This window comes from Sinohyriopsis cumingii, chromosome 3 (assembly GCF_028554795.1).
Source record: "Sinohyriopsis cumingii isolate HCF-2022 chromosome 3, ASM2855479v2, whole genome shotgun sequence".
NCBI classification, from domain to species: domain Eukaryota; kingdom Metazoa; phylum Mollusca; class Bivalvia; order Unionida; family Unionidae; genus Sinohyriopsis; species Sinohyriopsis cumingii.
The window spans coordinates 108,165,029-108,184,207 of record NC_142963.1 but is presented as its reverse complement, the minus strand read 5'-3'; the positions used below and the strand labels follow the sequence as shown (position 1 = coordinate 108,184,207).

General features: G+C 35.5%; 1 protein-coding gene across 2 annotated transcripts in view; it reads right to left on the bottom strand.

Annotated features, from left to right (window-relative positions):
• LOC149803513 (uncharacterized) overlaps positions 1-19,179 on the bottom strand; it is a 64,281-nt gene that overhangs the window by 19,445 nt on the left and 25,657 nt on the right. For both annotated transcript variants that reach the window (XM_089953258.1, XM_089953259.1), the window contains exons 5-8: positions 14,490-14,659; positions 13,153-13,258; positions 5,947-6,117; positions 3,339-3,374 (exon numbers count right to left, since the gene is read on the bottom strand). In XM_089953258.1, coding sequence (XP_089809384.1) covers positions 3,339-3,374; positions 5,947-6,117; positions 13,153-13,258; positions 14,490-14,659 — 483 coding nt within the window. The remainder of the gene's footprint in view (positions 1-3,338; positions 3,375-5,946; positions 6,118-13,152; positions 13,259-14,489; positions 14,660-19,179) is intronic.

Below are 19,179 nucleotides of genomic sequence, written 5' to 3'. Positions count from 1 at the left end.
GAAAAAGCATGCATTTCACTGGTTCTCACTGCTGTGGCTAAAATGGTTAGGAAGCCCATCTTATACAATAGGTGAACCAATGATTCGAACTGTGCCTTGATCATCCAGGTTTGCATCCATGATAAATTCCAATTTGTCAACAGATGCTGAAACTCTGCACCAAGCTGTGGACAAAATTGGAGTAAGAGAACAAAGGAGAATGTGGCAATGATGGTGCCTCATTAACAAGCTGAGCTGTAGCTAGTGAAAATGGTTTAAAGTGGCAGCCAATGATACCAGATCATCTCAATTGGGATAAGGAAACTTCCAGATGATCACTAAGCATGTATTCCCTTAAAGTGGCATGTGGATGAGTTGATTCCATACCAAATAGGTACTGGGACATTGGGCATACGGTGCCCCCAGTGTCCAGTGGCACTATAGTAAGTATACTGATCCATGAGTGCCTGTATTCTAGTGTTGGGTAGGTATACTGGAGAAAGACATTTCTTTATTTACCTTTACCGGTAAGACTGATTGTGGTGTTGTGATCTGACAGATTGGTGGTGGAACAGTAACATTTTCCAGTTCTTTATGCTGGGATGGGTTAAGGGATTATTTGATCCACAGAACTGGTCCTTATTTGTATCATGTGAGACTGAGTCTGAGTTGGCTTGATTTTATCTCAATTTTGCTATGTATCTGGCAGAGACGACTGGCCATTAAACCCATGTGGTATTAGGCCTATTCATTTTACCAAAAGTGGATCGTCAAGTTGAGGCAGCAAGGGTAGAAATGGTGAACAAGAAATTAAATAAGTGGTGTCAGCATGAATGCGAATAGCTTCCTCCTCTCTCAGAGTATACTTCTTTGCTTTCCCTTATGTTTAGCTGGTGTTCCCAGTACCAAAACCCAAAGACATCCAGTCCAAACAGTGTACGCCGACACATATTTTCCTGAAGTGGCAACCTGTGCATGCTAGACATGTACCGTCTTTATAATCCACACCTTTCCACTGTTTATGTATTGGTTGCATTTAGTACTGCCCATGGTCTAAATCTGTAATGAGAATTAGAACAAGCAAGGTCTATGCAGTCACGAGTTCATGAACCCAAGGAATAGGCATTACTGGGCTACTACACAATACTGTGTAAAGTGACCAATGAAAAGGTGCCAACATGGCAAGTCAAGATAATGAACACTGCTTTCAGTAACTACCAAGTGTATGCTGTTATAAGACTGCCTATACAGGTAAAGTCAAAGAAGTGTCAATTTTAACAACTATGAGGTGAATGCTATGACTATAAATTATTCAAAGAATACTTGTATGTATTCAACCAAAGTGGAAATTATTCAGCAATACACATGCATCATCAACTTAAATACCTGCTGCAACACAGAATTTTCTAAATGCACAATCATTACAAACACAACATAATAATCATGAAAATCAAATTAAGAACATCCCAAGCTGAGAGGCTGCACTAGCAGCCTGTGCAGGCAAGTACCAAAGGACATATATTTACAACAATTCTACAACAGACAGAAAGACATTGTCAGCAAAATAAAGAAGCAAAAAATTGAAAAAATACCTGAGCAGCACTGCATCTAGGATTTGGTAAATGTAGTCACTTGACTCCACTGAATCTGAAAAGGCAGGTCCAACACAGTGACAAGGGGGACCTCCCAGTAGTATGGTGTAAAAAGAAAACTGGTTTTGCCATCTAATGCACTGTCCCATTAAGCTACCCTAGGCCTCAAACATGTGCTCTCCTGATCATTTTTAGTAACTCATCTTGAGCATGTGCTGAACATGAAGTATGTGACGTGTTTCTATGTGCTGAACATGAACTACGTGATGCGTTTCAAAAGTACACTAGAACAACATATCCTTAAGTGACAACCAGAATGTTTAATTACAATTTTTAAAGAATGAAAAAGTGGCACATTCTTTATGAAAATATTTCTTTCAGGAAATCTTTAATTTTGTGGGGATTTTCACAATCATGTGCTCGAGATGAAGCCTCAGAAGAGAAATTCCTCCAATTTACTCTAATGTTGAATATCTTCTGAAATTCTGGATGGTTTGCGAGATTGTTCAACTGGAAAGTGTCTACTACTTGACACAAGTGGAATTAGTAACTTGGGTACACATGAGATTTGGCATCAGTTATTAAATCAAGAGATCGTTCCATCCGATGTGTGGCCCAAGAACATTTAGCTCCCATAGCTAAAACTTCTACTAGGAGGGCTGGATCTTAAGGCAGAATGTTTGTGGAAGATATTTGAGAGAGAAATACCCGGGTGCAAAGGATGCTTTATACTTGCAAAAAAGTACAGATATCCCTCCTCGTCCCTCATTATAACACTGCAAACAGATCAATAAAGTATAATGCCTTATAACGGGACCACCTCATAATGAAATACACAACAGATATAATTTTACTACCACTTAATGCAGACCGCCCAACCCCATCAACACCTTCACAGAAAGGCAGTCGATATTTTCCTGTAAGTCAGACCAATTTTCAAAAAGGTATAATAAAATATCCAAAAACATTGTCAGGTTGCAAAACATGCATTTAAAAAGTTCAGAAATGTACTCAGAGACTAATGCAGCAATGATAAATATTATGTTGAACTAAAAAGTTTGAAAAGTACAATCAGACCTTAATTACCTTCAGTACAGTTTCACAAACTACAGTTCATATGCAAATGTTTAAATGGCTACTAGCTATCTCTCATGGCTTTTCTTTTCAATTCACAAGGTGACAGCAGTCACCTTTCCCAACAAAAGACATTCTCAAATCAACAAATTTTCAATAAATATAATTGTTGCCCTTCCTGTTTTTTCCTCAAGAATTCTGAGCATTCTTTTTTATACTTCTGTGCTAACTATTAAACTTTTTATGAGGCTTGTCCGTTTCATTCTGAACATGTATTGTGTTAGATGCCTAATTTTTTGATAATTCTAAGTCGCAGCCAGATCATGCAAATGCTTTGCATGAAAATGAATGCAAAGTTTAAAGCATCTGAGGTACTCCTGTAAAGGCAGTTTTGTTCCCTAACCAACTACACTAATTCTAATAGGATCAGAATAAGATTTACTGTGACAGTAGTATTGGTGTAATTTTTGCTATTATTATGTAAGTCCATATCATAAGGGTAATTTCTGCAAGACTTATCAAAATCGTAAGTGTTGACAGGTTTGAAATGGAGTCCATGACCATATCTGCCTTACAATAGGAATGATGCTACCATGAAGGGGCTTACAGCAAGGAGTGCTAAATTTATCAATCTTTGATTTACACGAGGTTCTCAAACATTTCTTTGAATATAGTCATCAATGGAATACTTACATTAAAATTATTCTCCTTCGCAAATGCTTCTGCTTCCTGAAGAGTATAAATAATATTGATTACATTCAAATCTATGGTGTATTAATTTTATTTTACAGTATCAATTATCATGGATTAACAAAAATTACATTTACATCAGTACTTGTTGGATTAGGGAAAGGGGTAATTCCATTTCCATATAAGAATCATTGCCTGTTAGGTTTTTACATTTTGTACCAACTAGAACTCCATAAAATACCTTATCATACCAACAGTAATGGAATCAAAGTATCTGACATATTACTTGGTACAGACGCCAAGGCAAATATCCCAATTAAAAATCAAAAATCAAAAACACAAAAGTAGAAACATACATTATATCCAAATCCTCATTCCCCAGCTGTACCCTTCCCTCTATCTCTTAAAGATCACTAACAAACCCATACCATTTAATTCTGAAAATAAACAAGAGTCCTTTGAAGGGACTGATGCTCAATTGGTTTGAAAATATTTTCCTGGAATTCAAGATAACACTATTCCTCTTTTTAATTGCTGAAAACCATCTCTAATATTCTTGAGTGATGAGATTTTCAAATCAGCCACTAAGGTGGTCATATTGGATGCAAGATTGGCATTTTCATTTTGGACAAAATGGACACCATTAGAAGACTTGTAGTGAAAACCCCATGGTGATATGACCATCCAATCAGGAGAATTAGTGACAAGATTTCCAGCACATTCAGTGTTTCAAGTATGCATGAAGTCAGACTAGCACCATTTTGATTGTAAAACCTACTACTCATCATAATTAGTCATGTAATGAAAACACCATCTTGATATGACTTTCCATTTCTTCAGAGTAGCAACATAAAGATTTTAATGAAGGGTGCCTTTGTAGCCATACTGGATGTCAGATTGGCACCATTTTCATTTATTACAAACTAGACACTATAAAAAGTCTTCTGCTGAAAACCCAATGCTGACATTACTTTCCATCTAGAAATAATGACAAGATTTCAAGACGGCAACTGTGGCAGCCATATTGGATATCAGATCAGTACAATTTTTATTTAATATCAAGAACGATCAGCAATGAGATTTTCAACATGACTACTAAGGCAGCCAAGTTTGATGTCAAGCTGGTACTGCTTTCATTTAGGACCAACCAGACATCATATGAGGTATGTTGCTGCAAATCCTATGTCAATATGACCATAAATTATGGAGAAGTAACAATAAGATTTTCAGGATGGCTGCCATATTGGCACCCTTTTCATTTAGGACCAATTAGACACTATAAAAAGCCTCTTAGTGAAAATCCCATGCTGTTATAACCATATATTCAGAAGAAGTATCTGTAACAAGATTTTCAAGATGGCCACTTTGGCTACTATATTGGATATCTAAGTGGAACAATTTCATTTACTACCAAGTATTCATCACAGCAAGTCTTTTGCTGAAAACCCCATGTCAATATAACTTTTGGTCAGGAGAAGTGGTAAGAACATTTTTCAGAAGGCTGCCATAACTGCCATAATGAACATCAAGTGCAACCATCTTCATTTAGAACCAACCAGATGTCACAAGAAGTCTTCTGGTGAACCCCTCATGTTGATTTAACTTTCTGTTCTGGATGAATAGCATTATGAAGATTTTCAAGATGGCTGCAAATCTGACCACACTGGATTTCACATCCACATCATATTCATTCAGGACCAATAGGACATCAAAAGAAGAGTCTTCTGGAAAACGACCCCATGTTGATACGACCATCTGTTTAGGATGCATAGTAATAATGAGATTTTCAAGACAGATGATGTGGTAGCCATATTGGATGTATGAGCAGCGCCATTTAATTTAGGACAAACTACATCTTGTATGTATAGTTTCAAATCAATTTTCCAAGTTGTTTAGGAGGAATAGTGATAAGAAACTTGTGCTAATGACAACAAACAATAGGCCATCACATAAGCTCTCAAAGTCAACGACATGTACAGCTAAAAATCGTACAAATATGAGCATAAACTTACATATTTCTAAAACTGATATTTGTCATTCAGAACTTATAATTACTAATGATTACTCGCATAAAATGCTATGCTTTATCTGATTGGTTACTAAAAATAAGCAGACTGGGAATTCCAAAGGTCACCAAAACATTAAATGTTATCAGTGTTTCTCAGATCTCCAAGTAGGAATACAGATTTGAATCAGATTGATGAACATGAAGGCCTGCATTTTAAGCTGGGACCATAACTTCATCAAATTTTGTCTCCAACTGATGAAAATGAAACTTGGCATAGAATTTCAATGCAAAGTCTTTTACCAAATGGTTTCACTCTATTAAATAATGTCCTTCAAAAGTCGCTAAGTGAAAATGCAAGTTACAATGACTGGGATGTGATATGACAGATGAACAAAGACAAAACTCTATTTCCACTTCCGTGGGGGAAGGGGGCAAAAAACGTACCTCAAAGAAGGTCATTCTCAATTTATGAATAAAATTTTGAATCTGCTAAAGAAATGACTGGCAGCTGCTGTTACTTTCTTCATAAATTTATTATTTAACAATAACATTTTAAGTTTACTCTAACTTACAGAACAGTAGTTGAAGACATAAGCTACTTACTGCTTCATTTCCAAACAAAATGTCCACATAAGGAAGTACTTGCAGCATGGGCTCTTTGTAAAACTGGCACAAAAATGGTGCAGACAGGTTCATACAAAATACTTTATTGTTTTCACAGGCATGCTTGGCTATCCTCAAAATAGCTGGAGGACAAACTGTTAATGGAAAGCCCTGCAAAAAAGAAATAACAGCTGACAGTTTCCAATAACAGAAGTAAATACTCTACAATGTCTCAGATATATACAGGTGGGCATAGCATACCTCCAATTTTGCAAACCCAGCCTGTATTTCTGGCCTCAGAATTTTCTCTTTCTATATGATCTGTACCATATTTATCATGGTGTGCATTCCTGAACCGACTTTTACTACATGTCAATATGGCATGATAAATTTTCAACTTCACAAACATTTTTATAGTGATTCTCTTACATAGCCACACCCTTTGCAGCAGGAAAGTGGTCTGATAAGAGAGGTGGTCTTTCTAATGGGGGACCACATATGTCAGTAATAATCATACATAGAGTATGAAAAGCATAACCAATTTTATACATTGAACATTTTCACCAATAAATCATAAGTTCAGAATCAATGTAGTAAAATGTATACTAATGTTATTTAAAATAATTCTGAATAATTGTAAATCATTGTCCAAAACCACCTTGTCAATAAATCAGGTACAAACATCAAGTTTTAGCAATCATTGTCTTCCCATTCCTTGTTCCCACTGTGTAGAATGCATGAATCTTTCTGACATCAAATTTCTCAGCAGCGATCACAGGACTCTGTCTTTTTGTTGAGTTTTCTGCTTTCTCTTTTGCTAATGAATTGAGACTGTCTGAAAAGATTTTTCTCTTTTGTCAACAAATTATCCCAACCACTGGCAATATGCAGTTATTACATGAAATGCACAGCCTGAGTCTGGTATGCTTTAAAATACATTTTTCTAATCTATGAATCTAATCAAAGTGGAAAAATCCTGACATCTATGGAAGACACAGCGGTAAGGATAACTGGATTATGTAACTCTACATTTGGACTAAAGTACATTAATGGCATGTTTGAACAAATGTCAATGTGTTGAATTTAGGAATCAACAAATTTGTGAGACTTCAGTGTGTCGTGCCTATTCTGTGGTCACTAATAAGTGATATATTTTAGTTTTTTTCCATCAATATGGCTACCACTGGACGAGTCAGAGGGGTGGCTGTTCTAGAGCGGTACTTCTGAATATAAACTGAACAATGCAAAGGGATTCTGGCTGTACAAGGTGGGTGGCTGATGGTTTTGGGGGAGGGGCATTCTTGAGGTAGACCACTGTATGTACATGTATGTCAATATGACACCCCCATTATATCAAGTAGCAGCAAACGAAAAAAGTGGCACGCTATGTAAAATAGGTTGACACAGATAATCAAGCAAAAGATTTGGCATAATGTTATCGAGTTCTATAAATGACACAGGGCTTCTGCATGCATATACAGATCTGAATAGCTATGATTAGTACCATAGCAGCTAATCACTGCATGCAAACACATGATGAAGACCTATATCCCAGAAGAAAAGTGTCATAAGAAAAAATGCCTGTACAGATGGAATTAAACTGATCAAAACAAATAGGGAAAGAAAAATAGCAGAAAATACAAAAACCACAACTCCTTTGGTAAATTATGTTTCACTGATAATAGTCAATGATCATGTTACATTAGAATAACTTTCTCTACTACCTCTGAATCCAGTCCTTCCAGTGAGACGGAAAATGTGTCTCATATATATATATATATATATATATATATATATATATATATATATATATATATATATACACACACACACACACACACACACACACAAACACATGCAAAGAGAAGCAACTCTTACAGGTTAATCCCCTTTCTACCTGCTCAGCAGTACTTATTTGAGCAAAACCTTGTAGAATGCTTGCATTGTGGGAGGGGTTGTGTGTAATTTGTTAGATAAGTATTATAAGCAAAACATGCATTATTAAAAAAATTACTTTCTCCTTCAAACATTAGGAGGATGAGGAAATGCTTAACAACCATCCTACCTCTATCTGTGTCACCCTGAATCAACAGGATTCTACTTAAAAGGATAACTGTCACATACAGTTCTTATAGCAAAGTACACAAACAACAATGAGTACTCTTATGAAGCAGTCATATTTTAAAGAATATTCTTAAATTTATATAAGTAGAATTAATGAGATTATATTAAAAATGACAAATATAACATTTTACAGATTTTTGTTTTATTTTTGTATGTACCAAAAAAGCGTAATTCATATACAGGAGAGTGTAAGACATAATTAGTTTGAAAAAAGTGTATTGATTATGTCAAAAGCGTAATGGTTGGTACATAATGTGTATGTCAACATGGTCATGTAATTGTGCTTGAACAACAGACCCTGAAAGGGCCTGATGCTCTAATGTCTGAAACAAATATAAAGTAATTCATGAAAAGACCATTTCTTTTCTTCAATTGCCATGTGCTAAAACCAATTCTGATTTGCCCGAGTGAAAAAAGATTTTCAAATTAGCCAATGTGGCAGCCATAATGAACAATAAGATTGGCACCAGTTTAATTTTGAACAAAATAACTTTAGGTGAAAAGCCCATGCTAAAATGACCATCCATATTTCATACAACAATTAGCACCATTTACATTTAGGACCAACTAGAGATCATAAGAAGTCTTTTGTTGAAACACAATGTTGATATCGCCATCAATTCTGGTGAAGTGACAAGATTTGAAGATGGTCACCACAATGGCCATATTGATGTCAGAAAGCATTTTCATTCAGGACCAACTCAAAACCAACTGAACATCCCATACAAGGACTTTCTTTTAAATGGAATAAAAGGAATAACAGAATTTTCAAGATGTCAAGTTGGCACCATTTGCATTTATAACCACAAGATATCTTCCTCAATCATTTCATGAAAACACCATATGGCCATTTCAGAGAAGTAGTGATAAGATTTTCAAGAAGACCGCAATTGTAGTTTTTTTTAAATACATCAGACTGGCATCATTTTCATTTATGAACAACTAAATATACTAAGAGGTCTTCTGGTAAAAGATCAAACTCAGTACAACCTTCCACTTTGGATGAGTAGTGATAACAAATTTTCAAGGTGGCAGCCAAATCAATTGAGCACCATTTTCACTTAAGACCAACTAGACACCATAAGAAGTCCCCTTGCTGATATCACTTTCTGTTTAGGAGGTATAGCAACAACATTATCAAGATGGCTGCTGTGATGGCCATAGTGGGTGTCAGATTAGCACCATGTTCATATAGGACCAATGAGACCTCACAAGTTTTCTATTAAAATCCCTTTGTTGATGACTTTCCTTTCTGAAGAAGCTACACTAATACAAATTTTAAAAATGACTGCCATGGTGGCCATATTTGATGTCAGACTGGCACCATGTTTATTTAGGACCAATGAGAAGTTTTTTTAATGGAAACCCTCACATTAATATGAGCTTTCATTCAGGTGAACTACAGCCCAGTGGCACTAATTTTGTTCTGGGCCAACCAGACATCATAAGAAGTCTTCTGGTGAAAACATTAAGTCGGTGACTTTCTGTTCAGAAAAAGCAATGATAAAAGAAACAGAAGATGGCGGTTGTGGTGGCCATATTAGATATCAGATCAGCACCATGTTCATTTGGGACCAATCAGAAACGATTCTTTTTCTGTGAAAACCCGAAGTGGATATGACCATACATTGAGGAATATCAGCAACAAGATTTCCAAGATGGCTGATATACTGGATGTCCAAGCAGCACATTTTCATTTCTGATCAACTTGTGTGTCAAGTTTTAACGAAGTTGTGCTAATGGATGGACAGAAAAAAGATGACAGACATGTCATCCCATAAGATGGTCTAAGACTAATTGAGACTAGTAAAACAAACAGGAGTTCTTTGAAAAGACTGATGCTATTCTGGCTAAAAAGAACTTTGGAAAATCATGACAAGATTTCTTTCTCTAAAATGCTCATTGTTAAAACCATCACTGATATTCTTCAGCAATAACAAGATTTTCAAATTACCTGCTGTGGATCTCAGATTGTCTCAAAAGCTTAAAGAACCAACTTGGGAAAAATCATGGTGGTATTGTAATTTTGGACTAATATGATATCAAATAAGAATTCTGGTGGAATTCCAATATTGACATGACTTTCTGTTCTGCAGAAGTAACAATAATGAGATTTTGAGGATGACTGTAATTGTGGCAATTTAGGATAACAGACTGGCACCACTTCCATTTAGGACCAACTAGACACAACAATAACCCTTGGTGAAAGCACAATATCAATATTGTTATTTTGTATTGTGTGTTGGATTTTGTTCATAATCATGTTATATATTTAGTTTTCATTGTGTGATTAACCCTTATCCATAACTGAGGGTAGGAGTTGGGCCTACATATCCAGTGTCATGTAGGATAAACATATTTACCAAGTCTGACTTGTGAATATAGCCTTGATTCTGTCCTTAGAATTTTCTAGAAACAAAGTCTATTTACAGTTTGATGGAAATTCAAAATTCATCTATGCATCAATGTATGTATGTATGAATGAATTTATGTATGTATGTATGTACATGTGTGTGATTTGGATTTTTTACATAGCTTTAAAAAAAAATCAGTCATATCGCTATGATTTCTGCAATGTGACAGTTTATAGTGATTTCTAGCACTGGGGCATCATGCCACAGACATGTATCATGATGTCCCACACGATCACATTATCCTGACACATCTGACCAGTCCTAACATTAACCTCTTAATGCTAAGTGCCAAGTGAGGAAGCTGTAAGTACATTTTAATAAGTTTTTGGTACGACTCAGGCGGGGATCAAACCAACGACCTCCCACATCTGAGGCGGATGCTCTAACCACTAGGCTAGTGGAATGGTTGAATACACATACGTACGTATGTATTTATGTATGCATGCATGTGGCTTAATGATGTCTGCAATCCTTTAGATGAACTCCTACTCTGTTGTTGTTGTTGTGGATTTAATGCCATTTTTCAGCACAAGAGAGGCTATACATGGCAGCCACACTGCTTAAGCCTGAGACTTGAACCCATACGGACAGGTGAGATGGTAGTGATTGATAAAGGTAAGCTCTTTAGACCATTTGGCCCCCCAGCCCTCCGTTGATGATAGACTTGAAATCTTGAAATTCCGGGATATGAATGGGGGGTGGTAGTCTTTACATGTGCACAATGGTTAAAGATCTTGGTACGACCCCTTTTGGGTGGGAATAGTTTTAAAAGTTCTCAATTAACATTTTAAGTATTGTGGGTGGAGCAGTAGTAGTTGTATGGGTTAATGGCATATCTGCACAAGAGTGGCTACATGGTTCCGATGAAAATTAAAGTTCTCAATATGTAAATACATAAAACTGCATTAAAATCTAGAAGATAAAGACTTCTAAACAACCCAAACATAAATAAAATATGCAAACAAGAGTGGCTGCATGGTTCCGATGAAAAGCAAAGTTCTTAATATATAAATACATGAAACTGCATTAAAATCTCAAAGATAAAGACTACTAAACAAACCAAACATAAATAAAATATGCAAACAAGAGTGGCTGCATGGTTCCAATGAAAAGCAAAGTTCTTAATATATAAATACAAAAAACTGCATTAAAACCTAGAAGATAAAGACTTCTAAACAACCCAAACATAAATAAAATATGCAAACAATAAAATTTAAATAGGTGAAAATGTGAAAATAGTGTAAAAGGTACATAAAATAAAAGATAAGGATAGAACATGTAAAATCCTAACTACACATGGCACTGTAGATATGAATATCGCTTTGTCATCATCAAGGCCAGGTATACAACATGTATAATAGATTTTGCAATTACACTCTTGTCTTGACCTTGGGGTGGGCAAATGCTGCCCCTGGGTGGGTGATGCCCATAAGAAGGGACATGCCTTTGGGTTGTAACTTGGAAACTATCCAGATCCCCACAATGTAGCCACATATTCACTAACTGGATACAAAAAGAGAAATACACATTTACAGTTGTTGGTTGCTTGGTTTTTAACACATAAACTCCTGGAGGTTTTTTCCTTTTCGCCTGAAACTCGAGTAGGAAACACATTTTGAAAGCTATTCCTGAATACACCCCAAAACACAGACTAAAAACTATACGTGAGAGACTGTCCATATGGTTCTTAAAGAAAATGTGGAATCAGTATGCATAGACTCATGTCATTTTTTTGTACAAAAAATAGATCTTCCCAAATTTGTTTATAGGCTGGATGATACTTTGTACAAATCAGAAAAGTCACATGTCAAGATTACATTTTTCTTTAGTGCACAGACTGTAACTCTGGAACTGATGGTCTAGCATGTAAAATATTAAATATATGGTTCTCACTCTAAAGTCAGAGGTGAATATTTATATTTTTGTTTGTGGCTGTAACTCAAACTTTTAAACATGGTAAATGACATGGTTTGATGTTGTCCCTTAGCAATTTCAAGGACCTGACTTAAAGGTACTTTTTATTTACATGATGTTACCAAGCTGTTAAATTATTAGATCTGGTGGAATGAAAGGTTTTACCACAAACAAATCATGGTTTAAGGGACCATCTTTAGATTTATTTGTGTTTTTGCCATTCTTGTGTGTCATGATACAAAAAGAAGAGGCCCAAGTGGCCTGGTATTGCTCACATTATTTAACAGCTTACTATTTCACTAAGCAGACGTACTGTAGTGTAAAGAACAGTTACAAAACTTTATGTTCTTCTAAAACAACACAACATATACAGATAGGGCAGTGTGATACAAATTAGTATACATAACAAGGTCATGATAGGGCAGTGTGATACAAATTAATATACATAACAAGGTCATGATAGGGCAGTGTGATACAAATTAATATACATAACAAGGTCATGCAAATGCAGCACACCACTACCAGGATTAGATTTGCAAAGGTCTCTCCTGACCTCTCCAATCCAGTTCTTGTCTCATTTTGCTGTTTTTTGTTGTTGTTGTTTTTAACATATATTCCTTAAACAGTTAGTTGTTAAGGAGAAGGGACCTATTAATTTTAATAAAGCAAAAACAAAAAAAAATATAGGGAAACAAGTCCTAGCTAAACATAAGCAGCTCTTATGTATGGGAAAAAAACATTCTGAACTACTCACTGCAATATAGAAAAATTCAGCCTTTTCTACCAAGTTCCAGTTTTCTGGGTTATCTAAATGGTCTTCAGTGAAGCAGTTTGCAGCACCTAGATTGGCACATAAAGACCTGAAAAAATGCATTAAAAACAGAAATTAAGAAAGGAATTTTTAAATCTAGCTCTAAGCCCCATCCCCAGTCCTTTGCAGAGACAAATCATTCCTAATGCAACTAATATGAAATCTTATAGGCCCATTGCATAAAGTAAAGGAAAGACACATTTGAGGATAATCAGAGAAGTATATAATTCATATATTTTACTCTAAGTCATGGGTACATTTTCCCATATGTTGCCCCATATTGCATGACATGTTGCATGTCTAAGCTATAGACCTCCCCCAACAAAGGTTGACTAACAGGTATGATGGGTCTATTTTAATATTATTTTGTTAGTCTATCAAAATGTACTTTTAGGGGCAAATTAGATTTCACAAATAATTTGTTACTTCCACCCAGTAACAGGGTTATGATCAATACATTTTCCAAGTACTCAGGAAAACTTCACCTACTTTTAATGGTCAAGTTTTGCAAGCTCCTCAGTAACCTTTATTGACAAGCACAAATCCAGGCCATGTTCTGCAAGCACCTCAGTAACCTTTAATGACAAGCACAAATCCAGGCCATGTTCTGCAAGCACCTCAGTAACCTTTAATGACAAGCACAAATCCAGGCCATGTTCTGCAAGCACCTCAGTAACCTTTAATGACAAGCACAAATCCAGGCCATGTTCTGCAAGCACCTCAGTAACCTTAATGGACAAGTGTAAATCCAGGTCAAGTTCTGCAAGCTCCTCAGTAACCTTAATGGACAAGTGCTATGCAAGCACCATAACCTTAATGGGCAAGTGCAAATCCAGGTCAAGTTCTGCAAGCACCACAGTAACCTTAATGGTCAAGCTCAAATCCAGGTCAAGTTCTGCAAGCTCCTCAGTAACCTTAATGGATAAGCTCAAATCCAGGTCAAGTTCTGCAAGCTCCTAAGCAACCTTAATGGACCAGTGCAAATCCAGAAAGCACATGAGCCTTGTAACATGAATAGTTTGTTTTAAAGAGTAAAGATATATCTTACTATGACAGGGTGTACCTGCAATGGAGGAAGTAGGAAATACAGATTCAAGCCCCTAGTATGGGGCTGAACCTGGTGCATTTAGCACACTGGGGTGACTACTTCCTACAAAGTTATATATTACTTGATCTTTTATATCTATAGAATTTCAATGGTGTCAGGAGACCACAGTTATTAAGTATGAAGACATCAGTTCCAGTTAAAATAAAATTTACTGATAATGTGTAACACTTGCCTGTTATCAGCTGTGACAACAACACCACATGTTCCTGTGCCTTCCTTGTCAGTATATTGGTACTTGACATTGACGCCAGCTTCCCTGGCCTTCTCCTCCAGGATCTTTCCAAATTTGTCTTTGCTGATACAACCAAAGAATGTGGTGGCCTTTGGAATGCCTATAATCCACTAAAACAATAAATGAAAAGTACTATGTAAGGTATTGCTTGATCATCTTTTCTCATAAAAAAGTGGATCTCCACTGGAGAGGGCCATTTTCAAGAGAGACGACCCATTACCAGTGACCACCTTACACAATGACAGAACAATACATTTATCATATACAGCTGTCCCATTTTAAACAGGTATCAGCAGCCAGCCACATGTATGGCTAGAATCCCTAGGAACTGATAAGTTTGTATTCAAAAGGACCCTTTTAACATGGCTATCAGCCAATAATAGGATCTAAGACGTCTACCCTGATATTTATGTTAATTGGGATGATGTCCTACAATCTAAATAAACAGCACTGTGAAGTGCTTTCCCCGGTCAACTGATAGGGGAACAAGATGGAAAATTTTCCTCTAATATCTCACACACTTGGCCGCTTATTTATAAACTTTTTCACAAATTAGAGTCTAATTGCTTTGGTCGGACTACACTTACTCTGGTGTCTTTTGTTAAAAAGATTCAAATTTTGAAACCAGCAAATGGACGTGTTTTTAAGTTCTGCTTCCAATAATTTCATTTTTTAAAAATAGGATATGAGCCAAGGAATGCTGAAGTCAGTTTAAGTTGAAGTACGTTTCTTTAATAAAATGAATAAAAATATACTAATATGGGGAAAAGTTTTTTTTTTTAAAGATACTTATCATCCATTTAACCAATTTTGGCATTACCTGCTTTGGCAGTAAGACGTCAACCCAAACAACATAAAGATTGGGATAGACATTGTACACTATAGGGCTAGGTCATCTTGAAGTATACAGAGAAGAAATTTCACTAATATTTGATGGTTTCTAAATTGAACACACTGACATTTGTACCAAGATGACAGAGTAACTTTCATCCATACATGTGGGTAAATAATCTGATTATCCTTACTGCTTTTGTGTTTTTTTTAATGTCAGGTTTTGTCACTTTGATAATAGTTATTATTACCACCGATAATTATCAAGATGACAAAGCTGACTGCTGAAAAGTACAGTGATGTCCAGCTCAATTCAGTGTGATGTCTGGTTGCCATAAAGTAAGAATGGTATGTTAGCCATCAGTGCTTTGGTTAGATTATGAGATGTAACAGATAATAACCAGTCCATCATGACAAACTCACTACCTTTGTAAACACTGAATTTTGTATAATAACTAGGTTGACACAAGAGTTTATCATAATAGCTATAATTCACTCTGAATGCAGTATGACTGTCAATGAAGAAACAAGTTGTTTTGGAAAAAAGTGCTAAATGTCACCAGATATTCCGAGTTGGAAGGAAAAGTGATAGCAATATGAATAAATGAAGAAAGGGACAGTCGTATGACAATTGCTGAGAAATCTGATGTCATAAAGATTTAAATAAACATCAACATGCATTTTGTTGCAGTATGAAAATGGAATAGACATGTAGCTACAATAAAGTAGCCTAAAGCTGAAAGTAGAACTAGTTTCAGTCATGTTTTTCATCGATTTTAATGATACGGTTTTTTAATGGTTTTGATGGTTATTCAAATCTGAAATAACAGTAATACAAGTTTTATCACAGTAATTTTATAACATACATATGAATTTGTGAAAATATTAAATATTTAAAAACAAGTTACACCATTCTCACTTTATATGCGTGTATAACTCATACCTCCATCATCCTCGTCTTGAAGGGCCACTTTCCTGCTGCAGAAGGTCTGGCCTCATAAGAGGAGGACCACTGTAGCAGGTATTTTTAACAATGGAGACATTTTATTAATTTAGGGAAGAGCTGTATCACCTGAAAATGTTTCATCACCTACTAAGATCTGCAATCACCATGCTCAGCCAAAATTTAAAATTCACATTTTTGAAGAAACAAATTGATAATAATTATGACCACAAAAAACTCTTACTATACTGAACATCATTCTGTCATACCCACTATGGTTGAGCCCAAGATTCAAACCCACATCAAAAGAGGTGAGATGGCAGTGATCAGTAAATATGAGTGCTTTAGACCACTGGGTCACCCTGGGCCCCACCATTATTTTTATGAGCCCAAAAGTTAGGTAGTCTCAATTCATTCACCTCACTTCCATTTATCTTGGCAGCCTCAACAACTCCATGGTAAGTGTGCTGAACAAACAAATTCAGGTGCAAACCATTCCCAGACCAAGCCAGGTTGGCTGCTTTGATATGTCCATGGGCAAGACAGTTTACTCTCATTGCCTCTGCACCAAATAACCTTGTATGTGTTGATGTACCATTAAATACCAATCACTATGCCAGCCTATTTATATGACAACGGCTTAAAACAGAAAAACAAATGAATTACAACTTCATCAGATCATTCAAAGGTTGACCTAACAAGTCATTTAAATTAATTACAGCCTATCTAATCATCCAATGGTTGACCTAACAAGTCATTTAAATGAATTACAGACTGATCTAATCATCCAATGGTTGACCTAACAAGTAATTTTAAATGAATTACAGCCTGATCTAATCATCCAATGTTTGACCTAACAAGTCATTTAAAATGAATTACAGCCTGACCTAATCATCCAATGGTTGACCTAACAAGTAATTTAAAATAAATTACAGCCTGATCTAATCATCCAATGGTTGACCTAACAAGTCATTTTAAATGAATTACAGCCTGATCTAATCATCCAATGGTTGACCTAACAAGTAATTTTAAATGAATTACAGCCTGATCTAATCATCCAATGGTTGACCTAACAAGTCATTTAAATGAATTACAGACTGATCTAATCATCCAATGGTTGACATAACAAGTCGTTTTAAATGAATTACAGCCTGATCTAATCATCCATTGGTTGACCTAACAAGTCATTTAAAATGAATTACAGCCTGACCTAATCATCCAATGGTTGACCTAACAAGTAATTTAAAATGAATTACAGCCTGATCTAATCATTCAATGGTTGACCTAACAAGTAATTTTAAATGAATTACAGCCTGATCTGATCATCCTATGGTTGACCTAACAAGTCATTTAAAATGAATTACAGCCTCATCATATCAAACTAATGGTTGATCTAACAAGTCATTTTGAATGAATTACAGCCTTATTATATCATCCATTGGTGTGTGTGTGTGTGTATGATTAAGATTTTTAACGTAGCTTTAACAATTTTTCAGTTATATTGCTGCGTGGCCGTTTATAGTGATGTCTAGCAATGGAGCATCAAGCCGCAGACATGTAGCATGATGTCCCACCCAGTCACATTATTCTGACACCTGGCCAACCAGTCCTAACATTAACCTCTTAATGCTGAGTGCCTAGTGAGGCAGCTGTTAGTACTATTTTTGTAAGTATTTGGTATGACTCGGCCGGGGTTCAAACCCACAACCTGCCGCTTCCAAGGCAGACGCTCTAACCACTAGGCCACTGGAGTGGTCGACATCCATTGGTTGACCTAACAAGTCATTTTAAATGAATTACAGCCATATCATATCAATTTTTTAATGTAGTACAAAACTTGGGACACCTTCAGCATTTTTTCCCCTACTAAATGATTGATGTCTTTTATAGATTTTAACAACACAAAAAATTACTTTAAAGAAATTTTTTAATGTAGTGCAAGACTTGGGACACCTTCAGCATTTTTTTCCTACTAATTAATTGATGTCTTTTATAGATTTTAACAATACAAAAAAATGACTACGGTTGTTAAAGGATTATCATCATGAATTATTACACAGAAATGTTACACGTTAATATAATTTGTTTCAAAAGTCTAATAAATTTATTTAATTTTGCTGTCTTTGTTAATTATTTCTACCTAATTCAGATAGAGTAAAACATGTCACAAGAGACTGCCTGTTCTGCAACAAAAAAAGGTCTCTCAAGACTGGTGGTCTCTCGTAACTTTTGGACAAAAAGACCAGTTTCCAAAGTCAAATTTCAGCACTATTTAAAGAAAAATAACCATGATAACTGTACATATATTCTATTCTCTATTAAGTTCATGCTAACATATTGTATGCATTCATCTAAAAACAAAATTATATAGCAGTGAAGATATATTTCTATCATTAAACGTTAATCACATTTATATCTGAAGATCACATGTACATGTATTAGCATATAAAATCATTTCTTATTTACTCCTTGTTCTTTATAACACCATAAATTTGTTTTACCAATGTTTAAATTGCTATTTCGTGAGTGATTTCCTCTTTTTCATTTCTTTCAATTATAATAAATATTTTCTGCAGTTAAAAGTTTAATCCTTTTTGCTGGACGTTCTGCCATTGTTATTATGGTGCAAGGTGTTAACATTATCATTGCTCAGTTGTAATATTGGCTGTAATGAGTTTTGACCAGTCTTTGGGGAATATAAAAACTCTGTACATGTACATTGTCATTATATGCTTGACTTGGCAAATTTACAAACCAGTAGCCAGACTCCTTTTTTATGTCTGTTTCTGATCAGAAAAATATTTACCATTCAAGTGGTCATTGTGACAAAGCTATCATAGCTACAAAGGATACAAT